Genomic DNA, 18,044 nt, shown 5'->3' with positions numbered 1-18,044 from the left:
TCTGTGTTTTGAATTTAGGATAACCATATCTAAACTACAAAAATAATAACGAATATCACATTGCGGGTTTTGAACCCGGGCTAAGCTAGTCTAAAATCGGACTAATCATCCATAGTGGCTCTTTACTTGGCCGATATATGAATCGGAAGGTCGGAGACACTTGGGAAATAAACCCGACCGTTCTACGCCAAAGTCACCGCTTTGCTCCTTTATGGAGATTGGTTATTGGTGTATTTAGCATGGATCACAGAGTGGCCTTGATTCTATCAGTGATTCCGGGATAAAACTCCGTAGTCCTCCAAGCAGGGTTGGCGATAGGGGTGTAACAGTATTTGAGGGGCGGTGATTCGGCCCAGTTTGCTGTCCAGCTTTTCATATTTCGTCTTTTATTCTTCAAAACAACATAAGGAACCGTTGGACAACATTACATCCAATGAAAATCTCCAAAATGCTTTTACTAGCCGCCTGTTTAATGAATAACACATGGCAGTCCAACCAATATAAACAGAATTCCCTATTACCCCTGCTGAAAGAAGGATAAAATCATTGTGTATTTCACAAAGATGTTATATATTATACAGGCGGTTGAATGTTTACAACATATATGAAAATTTACGATTTTGCATTCGGAACTAGTTACTATTAAATACCAAATGTTCTAGCGGAACACATGTTTGTAATCCCGATTAGGAAACTTTGCATGCTGTTTTTGACTCATGTATGTAAGATCCAGTTATTGTTCCTTATAAGTAATTGAGATGGCCAACAGGATGCTTGGAGAACTATTAGTTTCTTCAAGTGTCAAGAGCATGACATTTTCAATGAATTTACAGGGAACGAATTGTTATTGTACATAATGTAAAAAGGATGTGTAATTCTTGGGGGTGTCGAAGATGTGTCATGTCGGTTGTAAATCTTAAGAGACTTACTGGGGTTGGGAAAGTTCGAGAACAAGACGGTTGTACCAGATGTGTTACATCTGTGTATCAGGTTCTAGTCCTTGTAGAATATTCGATTTCCAGGAATCCGCGACGATCTTTGTGGGCGGTACGGCAAAGCTCTTATTAGACTAGGGGAAGGTACTTTCCCTAAGGGTGTGGTCAAATCGAAAGAAGGGAGGTCGATATTCGAGGCAGGGTAGTTCCAATCGGCAGAGAGCAGAGTTCAAATTAAGCCGAAGACGGGTAAAGTGGAAGTTAAGTCTAAGACGGGAGACAGAACAATTTCGGTCGGTCAACTTAAGACGTACGACGTAAAGACGGTTCGCGGACTAGATTAAGATGAGTCGCGAACAAATCAAAGACGAGACGACCGAAAACTTGAAGTACGACGAAGACGTGATAAACGAAGACGTTTCGAGTAATTAAACTAGAGTTAAAGACGAAATTCAGTACCGTAGTGAGAAACTTGTAATTAAGACGTAATTAGGATCTTCTCAATAATGAGTTTGTACTGTATAAGTGTGGCTTTGTAAATAGATGTAAATAATTGAAAAGAGTTTAATTATTACAAATCCAACAAAGTCACGGAGAAAAAGACGAAAGGCCAGGTAATCGAATCATACCTCTAGACTCTAGACGATCGATTAACCAAGCCTACATGTATATGTTTTGGTTCGGTTCTCATTCAAAAACCTTGAAAACACTTTTCACATATCAAAACATTTTTCAATATTGTTCATACACTATAGAATTTAAGCTTTTTTATGCACGATTGCAAGATTCTACGTTGGAAGAAGTAGGAGCAGGATTTTTTGTAGGGAGGAGCGGTGTGCTATTGGTTATGAGGGAGGTCATTTTGTTATTGATGCTTTTTCAGCAGGGGCGCCGAAAAATTCTTTGCTTCAGAATTACTCGAGCCGGCCCTGCCTCTGAGTATGACCTTAAATAATCACAAGAAGGGCAAAAATTTAATTTTACTCAATTTCTGAAACAAAGATATCTAAAAGCTTCTCAAAGTCTGGCCTGGATCCGCGCCTGATTCGATGTGACTAGAGATGTAACCTGATTGTCGTAGGATCAGAATACATCGAACTAGAGGATAGCAATATTCCATTTAATCAATATTTGGAAATTGGGTTAAACCATCTGTAGTTGGAACTATAATCGAAATATTCAAATCAGAATCTTGAATTCAGGATTATAGGATGATACTATGGGTATATTCATATATGAAATTTGATTCAACTTCATTCACTGTTACATAAATTCATTTCAAGTTTATTCATTCAAAACTCAATCTAAATTTAGTCTTTTCTTATTTAATAGAAAACCTTATTCTATCTCATACAAACAAGAATATCTCTCTTTATTCTTACTGCTTTATCAAACTCTTCCATATCAATACTTTGAAAGAGCATTCATTGGTATAAAAAATTGTACCTAATAATTGCAACCTGGATATTGCTTACTTTTGTCGTAGACATAATCTGCGTATAGCATGTACCACAGGATATAATAATAATAATAATAATAACTGATCTTTATTGATAACTAGTTATGAAACGGAACTCGACCAAGGTCCTTCAGTCCTACAAGATAAATTTAGCGAATATGACGCTATAAGGTTGACCCCAGAGTGGTGGGTTCCGAAATGCAGAAGAATTTTTCAAAAAACATAACTCTCAAAATATCGAGACTTTGATTTTACAGTGTCGAATAATACCATATTATCTTACCAATACATATTTTCAGTTTGGGCACAATGAAAACCTTCTGTTTCCTGTCCCATTTTAAAAGATCTTCTGAAATATCTCCTTGGAAAGAGCCTGGACATTCAACGAGACCTTAGAGTTTGATTTGAAGGTCTTTTCAAAATCAAATAGATTTTTTGAATAGGGCTGAATTATTATCAAATCATTAGGCCAATTGAAAAATCCCCGGTTTGATGGACAGATGTCGGTGCTAGTTCGAAAATTCATATAATTTTCAGTTGATACCAACCATCAAACGATACGTGTAAAAATTTGACAGCAGTCTGACCATTAGTTTGTGAGATATTGCGTGGTGAGAGTAGCTACAGTGTTTGAAGCTGTTTAAGTGCAATAAACCTGAATTTTTGCGTCGATATGTGATAATGGATGACACATGACTCCTTCATTTCACTCCGGAGTCCAATCGACAGTCATCTGAGTGGACTGAACACGAATAACCGAATCCAAAGCGAGGAAAACACAATAGTCAGCTGGCAAGGTTATGGCATCAATATTCTGGGATGCGCAAGATAAAATATTCATTGATTACCTCCAAAAGGGCCAGACCATCAACAGTGATTATTATATAGCGTTATTGGATCGTTTAAAGGATGAAATCGTTAAAAAACGGCCCCATTTCTGCATTTCTGCATCCACCGTATTCGCTACATCTGGCCCCCAGCGACTTTTTCCTGTTCTCAGACCTCAAAAAAATGCTCGCTGGAAAGAAATTTATCGCCAATGAAGAAGTAATCGCCGAAACTGAGGCCTATTTTGAAGCGAAAGACAAATCGTACTATACAAAAATGGTATCGAAAAGTTGGAAGATCGCTATAATCGCTGTATCGCTCTCAAAGGCAACTATGTTGAATAATAAAATCGAATTTTGCCAAGAAAAAATGTGTTTTGCTATAGTAGACCGGGGACTTTTCAATTGACCTGTTATTCTTCGAGAAAAATAGGGCAGGTTTTGTGCTTTTTTGTTTTCACCATGAAATGAGTCCTTGGATAAGAAGATACAACAATTTCAAAATTCGGCATGCACTGAGATTATATTATCGCAGAGTCAGTGCGGTTTGAAAAAAAAAATTAAAAACAAACTAGTTTTTTTATATGTTCATTGAGAAACCAAAATGAATGATTCTATGAGAAATAACTCTGAAGTACTTTATCATGACCATCTTGATCATGGAATACTTTATAATATCCAGAGAAATTCATTTTATAAAAATAACGAACGAGGCAAATCGTTTTTAGTTTATCAAAAAGATTCATTTTAGATAGGGAAGTATGTATATTCCGTATTCAAAAATCTACTTGAATCAAACTCCAAGGTCACATCGGATGTCTGCATTCGATGACCCCCCTGGAGACTAGGAGACTTTGAAACATTTTTTGATCCAGCCTCTTACTAAGGAGTTATTTCAATGGATCTTTCAAAATTTGTCATTTTTACCTATATTAACTCTATGTTAACTATAAGGTTTTCGATTTTTGAACAAATGTCAACAAAATTATCCTGTAACTTTTTTTTTTCGCTGTAAATAGCGTCATCAAAACTATAGAATATTCAAGCAGAATATCGAAAAAATGAGAAAAGGAATGCCTTGGATCAGGAGCTTTCAAGTGCCAATAGCGTCTTTTTGGAGATCACACATACCTATATACCTACAGTTGTGTTCTTCAAGGATGCAAATGGACAATGAATGAACGAGCGTCCAAAAGCTTCACTTCAGTGCTTTTCTCATTTTTTTTCCATCTCATGTCTTTCTCTACCTACTTTCATCTAAAAGCAAAAGTCCATATCCAATATCGAAAATATCTCATTTGTTGCTTGACTAAAATTTAAAGTGGGTATGGAAACAGAATTGATATGCATGAAATCCATGAATTATTGAAAAAAATAAGCAGATCTTCCTTGTATTTCCAAGAGCTCGCTAAAGTATCATATTTCTCTCAGGCCTTCCTATAACTTTAGAAGCGAGTTTTCGAACAGTCGATATCACGTCGTGAAAGAGGTTCCATTTTCAGATAATAAATGGTGTTACTGAATTTGATGGAAGGATATTCCTGATATAAGGATATTTGTTATCGGAGGGGAAAAAACATTCTCGAAGCTGAAAGGATCGATAGAAGGATTTTGAAAAGTTGAATCTTTCATTATTCGAAGAAGTACAGGCTGTTTCATCTCAGACTAGCCACCCTGTATATTTCTTATTCCATAGTTAATGGAAAAATTTCCCGAAACACGTCGAATGATTTTGTTTGGAAGACATCTTTTGACGTATATTTGAGGCCTGAACGAGCAACCCCCTAAGAGGGGGCGCTTCAACCCCTCAAAATTGAAAAGGGAAGAGGGGTTGAGTGATACTTCATTTGAAAGATCTTGGAAGCCTCTTTACAACGTAATTTTGATGAACTGAACGACTGAGGACTGACGTCTTTCTTTATCGTATACTGCACCGGTTTCTTGAAATTTCCCCGCAGTATTACCAATCAGTTGCTCATTTGGGCGATTCTGTCGACCGTAAACATCGCGTAATTTGCTAAATACATTTCTCACAGAACGACCATTTTGGCAAAATAAGTCAATAATCTCCATACGTTGTTGTAGGTAATGTAAAGGGTGTTTTTTTTTTTCGAGGTATATAACTTTAAGATGTTCAAGATGGTGACTGATTAAACAGCTGTCAAGTGATTTATTCTCAGTTTGGTTTGGCAATTCATCATGAATAGACTCACGCCTGAACAACGCTTGCAAATAGTGCAATTTTATTTCGAAAATAATGGTTCTGTGCGGAATAGTTATCGCGCACTACGTCTATTTTATCGTCGACAAAATCGTCCATCAGAGCAGTTAATTCGATTAACCATGGAACGTTTTCGCACCACGTTTACTCTTATTGATAACTCGCATCCCCAGAGACGCCGTACGGTGCGTACAGAAGAAGCTATTGCTGCTGTAGAGCGTAGCATTGAGGAAAACCCGAATGAGTCTATCCGCCATCGAGCACAGGAATTGGATCTGTATCCATCCACTTTATGGAAGATTTTGCGGAAGGATCTTGGTTTGCGTGCTTATAAAATCCAACTCGTGCAAGAATTGAGGCCAAACGATCAAGTAAGGCGTAGATTCGTCGAATGGTCCCATAATGAGATTGCCGTTGTTCCCGATTTTCTTCTCTCATAAAAGCCATCGTGCATATTGACAAAAATTGAGACAGTCGATTCTCATAAGCCTCTGTTGAAGCGAATTTTTCAGCAGCAAAATTTTTCGCCATGGACAAGAACAGATCACTCGATGCTAGGTCTGGATATTTAGGTAGATGCATAAGAGCCTCCCACCTTCCAACCAAGCATCCGGAGCTTCTGGCAAATCACTATTGATGTGTGGCCTGGCGTTATTCTGATGGAACACAATTCCTCTCCCATATTAGCCAAAGTAGGCCGCTTCTAGGCGATTGTTTCGTTCAGATGGTCCAATTGTTGACAGTACAGTTCTGAGCTAACAGTTGTGCCGTACTGGAGTAGCTAGTAGGTAATTCCCTGCCAATCCCACCAAACACACAGCAAAACCTTCATGGCCGTCAATCCTAGGTTGGCCACTTTTCCGCCGGCTCACAGCTTTTAGATCACGACCGTTTTCGCTTGACGTTGTCGGGATAAATCCACTTTCCGTCACCAGTCAGCAACCGCTTCAAAAATGGGTTGATTTTATTGAGATTCAGCAGCGATTCGTAGATGGAAATTCGATCCATGAGGTTTCTGCGTTAGCTCGTGTGGTACCCATATATCGAGCTTCTTCTTGAGACCACCCTTCCAACCGTTTTTTTTTTTGTGCAATCTTAGCTCTTGGCCAATCGAAACAGTGCTCACATGACAGTCGGACTCAACAATATCCATGATCTTATCGAGATTTTCGACAATTGGCCTTACAGTGCGTGGAGTGGTGCATCTTTGACATCGAAATTACCGAAACGGAATAGACAAAACCAGAATTGCGCATGATTAGCTGTTACAGTATAAGGACCATAAACACTATAAGCATTTTCAGCAGCCTAGCTTGCATTTTCGCCTTTATCGAAGAAAAATGTAAAATATAGCGCATTTTCTCTTTGCAAGTGTCCATCTTCGACGCGCACAATTACTAAACTGATTCAAAAAATCACAAAACTGTCGAAAAAGTTTTTGTAGTACGAAATCTCATCGTTTTAACGCTAGGTATAGAAATCAACATGAATCGTATTGAGACAACTGATTGCAAAGAGAATATCGATTGATATTCCCAAACGTTCATCGTCTTCATCAATTCGGTAATGACGTAAAACAATTACCTACCTCTTCAAGACTTTATTATATGGATTATTGAAAATGAATCTAAATTTTCATTTGATTTCAGGAGAGATGCAGTCGAAAGGTATGCAGCCCTCTACTACCAAAGCCGGCCCAGAGCTCTGGAAGCTTTGGATTCCCTTCCAGATTTGATGCATGCCACGCAATTGAAGTCAAAAATACTCTTTTCTGTCGTTGTTGTGAGTATTGTCCCGTGCATTTCCTTTTGTGGCATTTCTACATGACTATAGGAACGTAGCAAAAAAAAATGCATTGTATCTATTGCTTGAATATATACTGCATTTCGTAGTCAGTTCATTCAACATGTTGTTCGCTTCTTTAATATAATATGAGGGAAGAGCTCTACACTTAAGAGGGATTACACCAAGTGGCTCTCTACGTATCAGTCAAAATTATAGGTTGTCATTCATTTCGCTTCTGGCGCTCCTGCGATGAACAATTTTTGTACGGTGTACGAAGTTGTACATTCACTTTGTCTTCTTTCTCTTTACGAAGCATATAAGTATAGAACATCATTGTACGACGTCGATTATTTGTTTTACAAAATTATAGTTTTACCTCTTTTGTAATGATTTTTGGTAGGTTTTTATTCACGAATATTTTAAAAATATTGTACAAATTTGTTCATTGAACATATGATGTATTCTTTTGCGAAAATCGAAAGCTTACCAACTTTTTTTCATTCGCAAATTAAAAATATTGTCGTTTTACAATGTAAATTATTGATCAAAGAAATTATGTGAAAACCCCATAAAAAAAACGGTGGTTGTAAGGGAAACAAATCTATACTTGAACTAAGGAGCCACGTGGGTGTAATCCCTCTCATAGGGATACAACCCTGGTTGAATGAAATCATAATCATTCAGCCATCAGAAGATTATACAGAGTGTTGAAAAGAGATGCGGCAATATTAAAGGAGGTGATTGCCCAGGTTATTCTATACAAAAAAGTTTCTATGAAAATGGAAGTTTAAGTTTAATTAAAAAATTAGATTTTTCCAAAACGGCTTGAGATATCATAATGAAATTTTAGGGTGTTAATTGCTGTGGGAGACACATACTTTGCAATACAACAGCTCCAGTCGTGCCAGTGGCTCGCGTATTGGCACGTCACAGGTTATTTTCCACGAAAAAACAGGACACCGCTGATTTCTCTGGACACGCACTAAAATGTTTTTTTCAAATAAACAACGGTACGTCGTAAGACAAAAAGTTAAGAAGAGCTTTCTTCTTCAAAATTCAACAAAGAATAAAAACATATTTTCATTTTTAGAGAAATCAGCGGCGTCCCGTTTTTTTTCTTGAAAAATAGCCTATGACGTGCCAATACGCGCGCCACTGGTACGACTGAAGCATCGTGTTGTATTGCAAAGTATGTGTCTCCCACAGCTATAAACAAAATTTAATTATGACATCTCAAGCTGTTTTGGAAAAATCTAATCTTTACTGTTTTTTTTTAATTAAACTTAAACACGCTGTAGATCGGTAACGAAGCGTTTGCGGACTTATGTTTATAGAAACTTTTTTGTATGAAATGACCTGGGCAATCACCTCCTTCAATAATGCCGCAACTTTTTTAAACAGCCTGTATAAGTGTGATGAGGAGAATTGTTGAATAAGTTTGAATTTTATATAGAGATAAGGAAAAAACACTCACCTGAATGGTGAATGCTGAATGAGATTAAAAATGAAAGAATTGTTTATAATATTGTCAAAGACTACATTCAAACTACATAGACCTCTTCCGGAATGATACACTCTCACTCATAATAATTCTCTCATCAAATCATATTTCAACAAAAAATTATGAATTTTTTTTCACAATTTTCGACCTAATATTTGAAACCCCTGAGATGATATCTCTCTAATTCAACAGTGGCATGCCATATCCACATTTCCCTGCTTCGAAAATGTGAAGACATTTCACTTTAAGAATATTGAGAACAATAATAATGAACAAAATACTTACTACGCACAATTCCGTACAGAAATTCCTACCAAATACAATATGTTGGTAAACGTTTGTAAGCGCTCAATGGCCAGGCCATTGAATTCTAACCTCTGTATGGCATCTTAGGGTTTGAATTCTTGCACAAATTGGATCTTATAAGAGCTTTAGATTTTTGTGCAAATTGCACAATGCAGTAATTATCCATGCGCATTTTAAGCACTTGCACGTTTCCAAATGGAGAGGAAGGGATCCTCACGAACCGATTAACTCATTCCATGTTCTCCTATAACCTTAGGCTCCTGGGTTTTGGTTTATCCAGTTTTGAATCGGTTTCCTCAAAATTTTTTGCCCATTTCCGAGAGAGAGGAATGCATGGCGCATGATTCAAGTGACGAATTACAATTTTTTTTACAACACGTGATCCGCTCTCGAGAAACGCTCCATCCAATATCGATTGATTAAGATCATGGGTATTTTTTCAATTTAATACTCCCAATGAATAATAATTTTCAAGAATGAAAATTTCTAGATTACATAAGAATGATTCATAATGAACTGTGCCATCTTGAATGTGATAAAAGAGTAATAACCAATCTCATCAAAATAATACCTCAGTTATGTACATCATAACCTTCCCAACTTTCCAATTTTTTGTGATCGTTGAAGCAGACAAATGAAATTCAAGTTTCGAAATAAACCATTCAACCACATATTCATTTCCACCCTCCTGATCTTTCATTAAGAGCTTTTCTCATAAAGAAACTTCGGTGATAAAACATTAATGCTCAGTCAGCTCATATTCTTATTTTTTCATTACTCCACAAGTCGAAATAAATCACTATTAACCTACTTTCTACATCTGCAGGCGGCCAGCATCTTCGTCCCCCATGTATTTTCAACGGAGTCGTATTTTCCACCTCGGAGAATCGCAAATCCATAAACTCCGGGACTTCTCGGAGAAGGTCTAGGGAACAAAAAAGAGGGCGAAAATGAAGTGCGAGATAAAGCGATAGTTCTTGATATAAATATATGCCATTGGGCCACGAATAGGGAAACTGTACGCTCGGCCACTTTTGTCAAATGAACTTTTGATGATCTTTTGTGGTGTTTTTTTCTACACGTTGGTGAATTATGGATTCAACGTTTGGATAGACAAATGAGTGGAATTTGGTTGGTGTCTTTATACGGAATCCAACAAAAAATATCTTGGAAATGCTGCCGCCATTAGAAATAAGGACGTAAAGTCAAAAGTTTACGTTTAACATGTAGTTGTGTTGATAATTAACTAAAAAGTCGTAAGGCTGATTTCTTCTCAACTTTACTGTGTTTTAGCTTCAGATGTAAGAAATGCAGAGTTCTTGCTTCCCTGAACGATGACGTTTTAACTTTTATTTCATTTCACTTTTGAATACTTTTGAAATAATATTAGGGCAATTATACTTCGTAGGGAGGTAGAAAATAAGAAAACCAATCTACCCAGCCGAAAAACTAAAAATCACCAAAAATCGACTTTACTGCTTCCTTTCTCCTAGTAGTCCTAGTCCTTTGCTCCTTAATATGTACCGAGTTTTCCACCATAATTTGACCCCCCCCCTTAACTTTGTTACTGAAAGAGGTACAAAAAAATGTTTTCTACAAAAGTTTCACGAAATCGACTAGTGTTTTTTAAAACGATTTCAAAGAATATAAAGAGTGTGCAACATATTGATTGCAACTTCATTTTTTATAATGGAACACCCTGTATATTTTTCTATATTTGACTAGCACTTTTTCCCCTAACTTCGAATATATATGTTTGGTCTAGCTCTCTTATTCTGAGTACCACAGAGTTTCAAATTTTAAGAACTACCTGGCATGCTCAGTAATCAGTTTTCAAGTTGTAGGCTGCGATAACACAAAATTTTTTTTTTCAGTTATCTCGTTGCCAACGATATATGACATACGTTTGTCACTGAATGAAACTATTCATCGAATATGCACTACACAGAATTGGAAAATAATCGGAAAGCTACAATGAGAGAATATATGGAGTTGCATCCAAATAATCCAATTCAAATTATTAGTGAAAAACGTACGTCATGTCGTTCAAACGAGATAACTCAAAAAAGGGTACCTAAGACGGCGCACGAAGTGGACGCCTAAAATAGGCCGTCACCGACGAAAAAATCAAAAAAGTTTACAAAATAATTTTGAATGACCGTAAAGTGAAGTTGGTCCAGATAGCAGACATTGTGAAGATATCATCTGAACGTGTAAATCATATCATTCACGAATATTTGTACATGGGAAAGCTATGTGCAAAATGGGTGCCGCGCGAGCTCACAATCGATCAAAAGCAACAACGTGTTAATGATTCTGAGCAGTGTTTGAAGCTGTTTAAGTGCAATAAACCTGAATTTTTGCGTCTATATATGACAATGGACGAAACATGGCTCCATCATTTCACTCCGGAGTCCAATCGACAGTCAGCAGAGTGGACTGAACCGAATCCACAGCGAGGAAAAATACAACAGTCAACTGGCAAGGTTATGGCACCAGTATTCTTGGATGCGCAAGATATAATATTCATTGATTACCTCCAAAAGGGCTAGACCATCAACAGCGATTATTATATAGCGTTATTGGATCGTTTAAAGGATGATATCTTTAAAAAAAACGGCCCCATTTGAAGAAAAAAAAGTGCTATTTCATCAAGACAATGCGCCGTGTCACAAATCAATGAAAACAATGACAAAATCGCATGAATTGGGCTTCTTATTGCTTCTGCATCCATCGTATTCGCCAGATTTGGCCCCTAGCGACTTTTTCCTGTTCTCAGATCTCAAAAGAATGCTGGCTGGAAAAAAATGTAACGCCAATAAAGAAGTAATCGCTGAAACTGAGGCCTATTTTGAAGCGAAAGACAAATCGTACTACAAAAATGGTATCGAAAATTTGGAAGATCGCTATAATCGCTGTATCGCTCTCGAAAGCAACTATGTTGAATAATAAAATCGAATTTTGCCAAAAAAATGTGTTTTACAATGGTAGACCGGGGACTTTTCAATTGGCCTGTTATGTCATCTTTGACGTTAATTAGGCGTTCGCTGAATAGAGACATGACAGAATTTAATTTATTCTTTGATACTTGCGTGTGGAAAGTGACCCTTTCTGACTCAAAATGCGTGTGGAAAAGGAGTTGAAAGCGCACGCTTGTAGAAAAAGCCAATATCAACACACAACACAACATCATTATCATATTTTATTTCTTTTTCAGCTGGCTTTCCGAACATGTAAATCCATCCGAGAGCAGAAGATCAGAGAAGTGTTTCACGTATTGAAAGTGGACCATCCTAGGATCGCGCCAGCTCAGTCTTTGAGAGAGGAGACCATGCGATACCTTTCGGCTTCCAGTGACACTTTTCCACTCGATGATGCGGAAAATCAGGTCCGCTCCCTCGTCTGCGATACGTTGAGGGAGTATAAATGTTTGGAGGAGAGCGCTGCTTTGAAGGGATACGTCAGGGAGGTGACCAGGGCAGCGTGGTATTTGGTCAACCAGGTGAGTTCGAGATGCAAAAAATGATTACAATGATTCCAATATCTTTGTAAGTAATACAGGATGGCTCACCTAAAATACAACTTATTTCAAAAAAAAGTTTAGCTTAGTGGGTGAAGAAACTGTTATTATTGGCAAAAATACATATAGCTTCACTCCCCTAGCTCTTGCTCTGATTCTCAGAGTAATAAACATAGATAGAGAGAGCATATGTCATTTTCAGTAAGCGAATTTTGTCCCCAACATGAACGTTCAAATTTGACATGAAGCGCGAGGAAATGAAAACATATCAGTGATATTTCACTCAATTCGCGAGTTTCTCCATAAAGAACCACTTCTTATGTCCCATAGTGAATCAACGTTTTATATTAACTCAAAATAAACTGCTCCACATGAGTTAGGGATATTGACTTAAATTGCAAAAAAATATAGTTTAAATGAGATTTTTGTGATGAAAATTCATATTAATATGATTTCAAGTTGCAGGAAATAAAATTGATTTTAGCCTGTAGGTCTGCAGGGTATACAGGGTGGTTAAGAAAAATCGAGTAAAATAACGAAATTTTATTCTCAGAGAATTCAAGCATTTTAAGACTATCAATACAATGTATGGTCTCCACTGGCATCAATAACAGCTTGACATCTTCTTTGCATACTACACACAAGGTTGTTGAACATTTCTTGAGGAATTTGGTTCCATGAACGGGGCAGAAGCTCTCTCAGATCATTTAAGGATTCTGGGGTAGGTTGATGATTATCTAATCTTCTTTGGAGCATATCCAATGCATGTTCTATGCAATTCAAATCTGGTGAGTGCGGAGGTATTGGTAAATCTGGAATACCAAGCTCCTCGCGCGCATTCTCAACTATGGCTGCACGGTGCGGTCTAGCGTTATGGTCTAGAAATTGAAAAGTTTCACGAATAGCAGCGTGAAAATTTGGCACAACGTTTTCAATGACATGCTCTCTATAGTGTGAGGCGCTCATATTCCCAGGATAAATGAGTAGATCTGAGCGCCCGTTGAAACATATCCCGGCCCATACCAGAACACTACCTTCTCGGAATGGATGGACTTCTTGCACATAGCGACGATCACGGGGTATGCGTGGGATTGTCCATACCCTTATTCTTCGAGAATCTGAAAATCGTCCAAATCTGGATTCATCAGTGAACAGTACGCCAATGATCGTTCCAATTGCCTTGCCCATTTCAGTCTTTGACGCTTATGGTCACGTGTTAATGGAAATTCTCTTAATGAACATCTAGAACCTAGATTCACCTCTCTCAAACGTTGTCTGATGGTTTCGAAGGAAACTTGGACCCCATCTGCATTTTGAAGAGTATTCCGTAGCATTCTACACGTAGATGTACGGTTTCTTCTCGCCGAAACGGTGATGAAACGATCCTGAGCAGGTGTTGTTTTTCGTCGCCCACCAAGCTTTGGTCTTTCCAAAACGGAACCTGTCTCCCTGAACCTATTCCAAAGCCGAGATATCACACTTTGGCTGACTTGGAGCCTTTCCGCTACAACAACCTGAGTTAGGCTACCCTGTAGCATTCCGATAGCCCTATTGACTCGTTTCAAATCGAAGCCGTTGATAAACTGACTTCATTTCAAAATGAGAACATTCATGAAGCTTATGCAAAGAACCAAACTTCAGAAAAAAGGCGACCAGATTGACGAAATGTCTCATACTGATTTTTATTGGATCGATTCAAGTTGTTATTGAGTTTTGAATGATTGAAACGATTGAATATCCATAACTCTTGTGGAGCAGTATATATTGAAATAAATACCTCAATATATCAATAATTCAAAAAACAAACTTCAAGCGCGCCAAACGACGTGAAACAATCAATGACACTAGGAGAGCAAAAGTTGCCAAATCTTGGATTTCGACAGATAGATACAGAAAATAATAAATATTCTGCTCATTCTAAATTTGACAATTAGGAAAAATATCGGATTGCAAATATTCAAATTTACATATTTAATCGGGAATCACTCAAATCAGTATATTTCATTCAATACAGGGTGTGGCGTAATTAATGGATAATCCTGTACTGGCGAATAGGGGAGGTCATGGCCGACCAGAAAATGTAAAGTTATGTTCAGTAAAAATATCATAGTTTTCGAGATATCGGACAATTTCATTTTTTTCTAAAAAGTGCACCTTTACTCACTAATTTCAATGCTGTGATCACAAATCTTGTTATTTCTTTATGCATTGTTTTCTATTATACTCTCAAATAGCTGAACTAAGAGATAAACTACCAAATTCCTACCATCCTGCTCAATTAAGAAAAAAAAAGTAGGATAAACCTCATGTTTGCAAATTCACTTACTTTTTTCTTTAAGTTTCAGTCGTTATGGTAAAAAAAATTGTATTGAGACCTTTGTGAACATTTCATAAATAAATTGTCAATTTCATTGCGGTTCTAAAATGGTATAATACATGTTATTCTTTTATTGGGTGCTCGGAGTAGGTTCCATTATTACAACTGAGGTACTAATTTCAGTGAAAGAGAGTTTCAGGGATTTTTGATAATACCTAAAAATGGTTGAATAAAACACAGTAATATTTTTACATTCAGAACGATATAGTAAAATTGTGGATTTGAAAATTTGTATATCACAATCCGACAACGTAATCTAATCATGGTGGGGACGTGTAAAAATTGCGTATACCTCCTCTATCTATGTTTATTTCGTGACTCTCAGGAGGCTGGTGCACGACATCTCCTTGATCTTTGATAGCTACGCCATTGGTTGCTAGATTCGAAAGTTGACCACAGACAGACAGTCAAAATAAAAGTACTAATCGTGGACCCTCCTCTTCAAATCATTAGTCAAGGATGTTGATATGTTTATAGCACTTTATAGACCTACAATTTCATCCCAGTCAAACATGTTCATTAATTCAACTTCTTCAAACTCATTGAAATAAGAAAAAAATTGCCCATGGCTTTAGGCCTATTTTGACGGAAATAAAATTGAAAAGAAGAATTGTTCGAGATCTTGGATTTTTATTGCATTACCTACATTCAACTATTTTCCATACCAAATCTTGGTCAATATATTTTTTAATTCTTTTAGTGTGATTGATTGAATTCATATAGGTTTTGTGACATATTTTATGCATGAATTTCATGGATTATAATTAAATTATTTTACAGGGTGGCAAATTTCGATGTTTTAGCAATACAACTTATAAATCAGAGGAGATAGACAAAACCTGATCCCATTCTCGTTCTCTTCTTCTGATACACTAACAAGAGTTGGTAGTGTTCATTTTTAGCCACCTTCTTTTGTTTTCGAGCTGTAAGCGAAAATTGAATAAATAGCGATATAAAAAAATATATCTATCTCCGCTAATACTGATGATAGAGTTCTGACATTGAAACATTATACAGGCATTTTTTTACATATCATCCAGTGGCGTGTGAATTTCGATTACGAAGCTATGACCCAAAGTTGGCACAGAAATCTAGTGTTCCCATTTATAAGGACATAACTTTGTGTCATAGCTTCGTGATGAAAAATCTTGTTGAAAAGGCGAGCACGCCACTGGATTCTGCGTGAAAAAGTTCCTGTATAATGTTTCAATATCAAAGCTCTATCATCAATATTAGCGGAGATATAATTTTTTTTCGATATCGCCAGTTTTTCAATTTTCGCTTATAAAATTCGAAAATAAAAGAATACTAGTCTTGTTAATTGCTCAGAATTGGCTCAGGATGGGCAAATTTCAATGTTTTGGCACTACAAATTTTAAACCAGAGTAGATAGACAAAATCTGATACCCCATCCTTGGTCTCTTTTTCTAAGAAACTAACAAGAGTAGTATTCATTTTTGGCCACCTCCTTTTGTTTTCGAGTTATAAGCGAAAATTGGAAAAATGGCGATATCGAAAAACATTTATATCTCCGCTAATACTAATGATAGAGCTCTGAAATCAAAACATTATACAGGCACTTTTTCACGTAGAATATATATTTTTGAAATAAAAAAAAATTATGCTTTCAAAAATGGCACAGAAATCTAGTGTTCCCATTTGAAAAACCATAACTTTGGGTCATAGCTTCGTAATTAAAGACCCTTCTGAAAAGACGAGCACGCCACTGGATTCTACATGAAAAAGTGCCTGTATAATGTTTTGATTTCAGAGCTTTATCATTAGTATTAGCGGAGATATAAGTGTTTTTCGATATCGCCATTTTTCCGATTTTCGCTTATAACTCGAAAACAAAAGGAGGTGGAAAAAAATGAATACTACCCTTGTTAGTTTCTCAGAAAAAGAGACCAAGGATGGGGTATCAGATTTTGTCTATCTACTCTGGTTTAAAAGTTGTAGTGCTAAAACATCGAAATTTGCCCACCCTGTACATTCCACTGTTTTCCAAGCCAAATCTTAGTCAATATATTCTGATAATTTAATTCATTGAACTCATGAGTCTTGTGGCAAAATCTATGAAAAAATTAGAATTATTTCTCTTCAATCTTCACTGATCTGAATAATTTTTTCTTGCAGGTACCACCGTATGAGTTGGATACGGATTTTCAAACGCCTGTGCGTATGCAATCCAACAAACACCAACGTCACCATTCTGCCGACCGCACCTCAGACATGGTACGCTCTTATCTATGGCCTGGCTTGCATCTTCAAAATATTTGTGTATATAAAGCAGTTGTGATCACCGGAACCACATGAAGAGAAGAATTATCTTCGACTGTATAATATATTTGTATAAAATATCTTAAATTACACTAAGTATTATTTTTTTAATGTGATCTAAATTATTTTCATTTTCTTGTTGAGTTATGTTTAAAAATTAAATGTTTGTGTGCCTATCTGGAAAGAAACACAGCAACAGCTGATTCACTAACTCTGGGCCAAACAAAGGTTCCCTTCAAAGAGTTTACCCCTTTTTTTATAACTGATATAGGTACCTAGGTACTGAGTTCTTTAGTAGATTACCTACCTACATCTTATATTGTGAACTGTTCTTATTCTATTCTGATTCACAATTTTTCTTTGATAAATTCTAATATGAACAGACTTGTCCTTCATTATGTGTACTCAACAAAGAAAATCCAATATGGTAATCGTGAGTACCCTCATAAGCATATGAATGATAACCGAAATTCACACATCAAAGTAAACATGCTTTTCATGAATCCACTTATAATTGATAAGATTATTGCATGATTTTAAGGACTTCCATAAATACAATGACATATTCCAAATGAAAAGTTTATCTTTCTATCTTAGTTATTAGGTGAAGATAAATACCTATAGGAATTCTATAAATTATACTTTTTGAATAGTATCCATTGTTTCTCATTTGTACCCCATAATCGATTAAAAAATAGAATTGAAATTGATAATCAATCCAGAATAAAGTTTGATAAGCAAGAGAACAACTGTTTCCTTATCATTGAAAATATTCCCGCGAAAAACATTCCACTATATCCCTTAATATCCGGAAATAACTGAAAGCTGGCAAC

At 36.5% G+C, this 18,044-nt stretch overlaps 1 protein-coding gene across 1 annotated transcript in view; it reads left to right on the top strand.

Annotated features, from left to right (window-relative positions):
- Positions 1-17,866, top strand: part of LOC123679878 — a 48,271-nt gene extending 30,405 nt beyond the window's left edge. Inside the window, exons 5-7 of the mRNA XM_045617415.1 lie at positions 7,092-7,224; positions 12,252-12,536; positions 17,068-17,866. Of these exons, the coding sequence (XP_045473371.1) occupies positions 7,092-7,224; positions 12,252-12,536; positions 17,068-17,247 (598 nt within the window). The 3' untranslated portion in view covers positions 17,248-17,866. The remainder of the gene's footprint in view (positions 1-7,091; positions 7,225-12,251; positions 12,537-17,067) is intronic.
- Positions 17,867-18,044: the final 178 nt, after the last annotated feature.

The sequence above is a fragment of the Harmonia axyridis genome, chromosome 5, assembly GCF_914767665.1.
Source record: "Harmonia axyridis chromosome 5, icHarAxyr1.1, whole genome shotgun sequence".
NCBI lineage: Eukaryota > Metazoa > Arthropoda > Insecta > Coleoptera > Coccinellidae > Harmonia > Harmonia axyridis.
The sequence above is the reverse complement of the archived record's forward strand: the minus strand, read 5'-3'. Positions and strand labels throughout refer to the sequence as shown.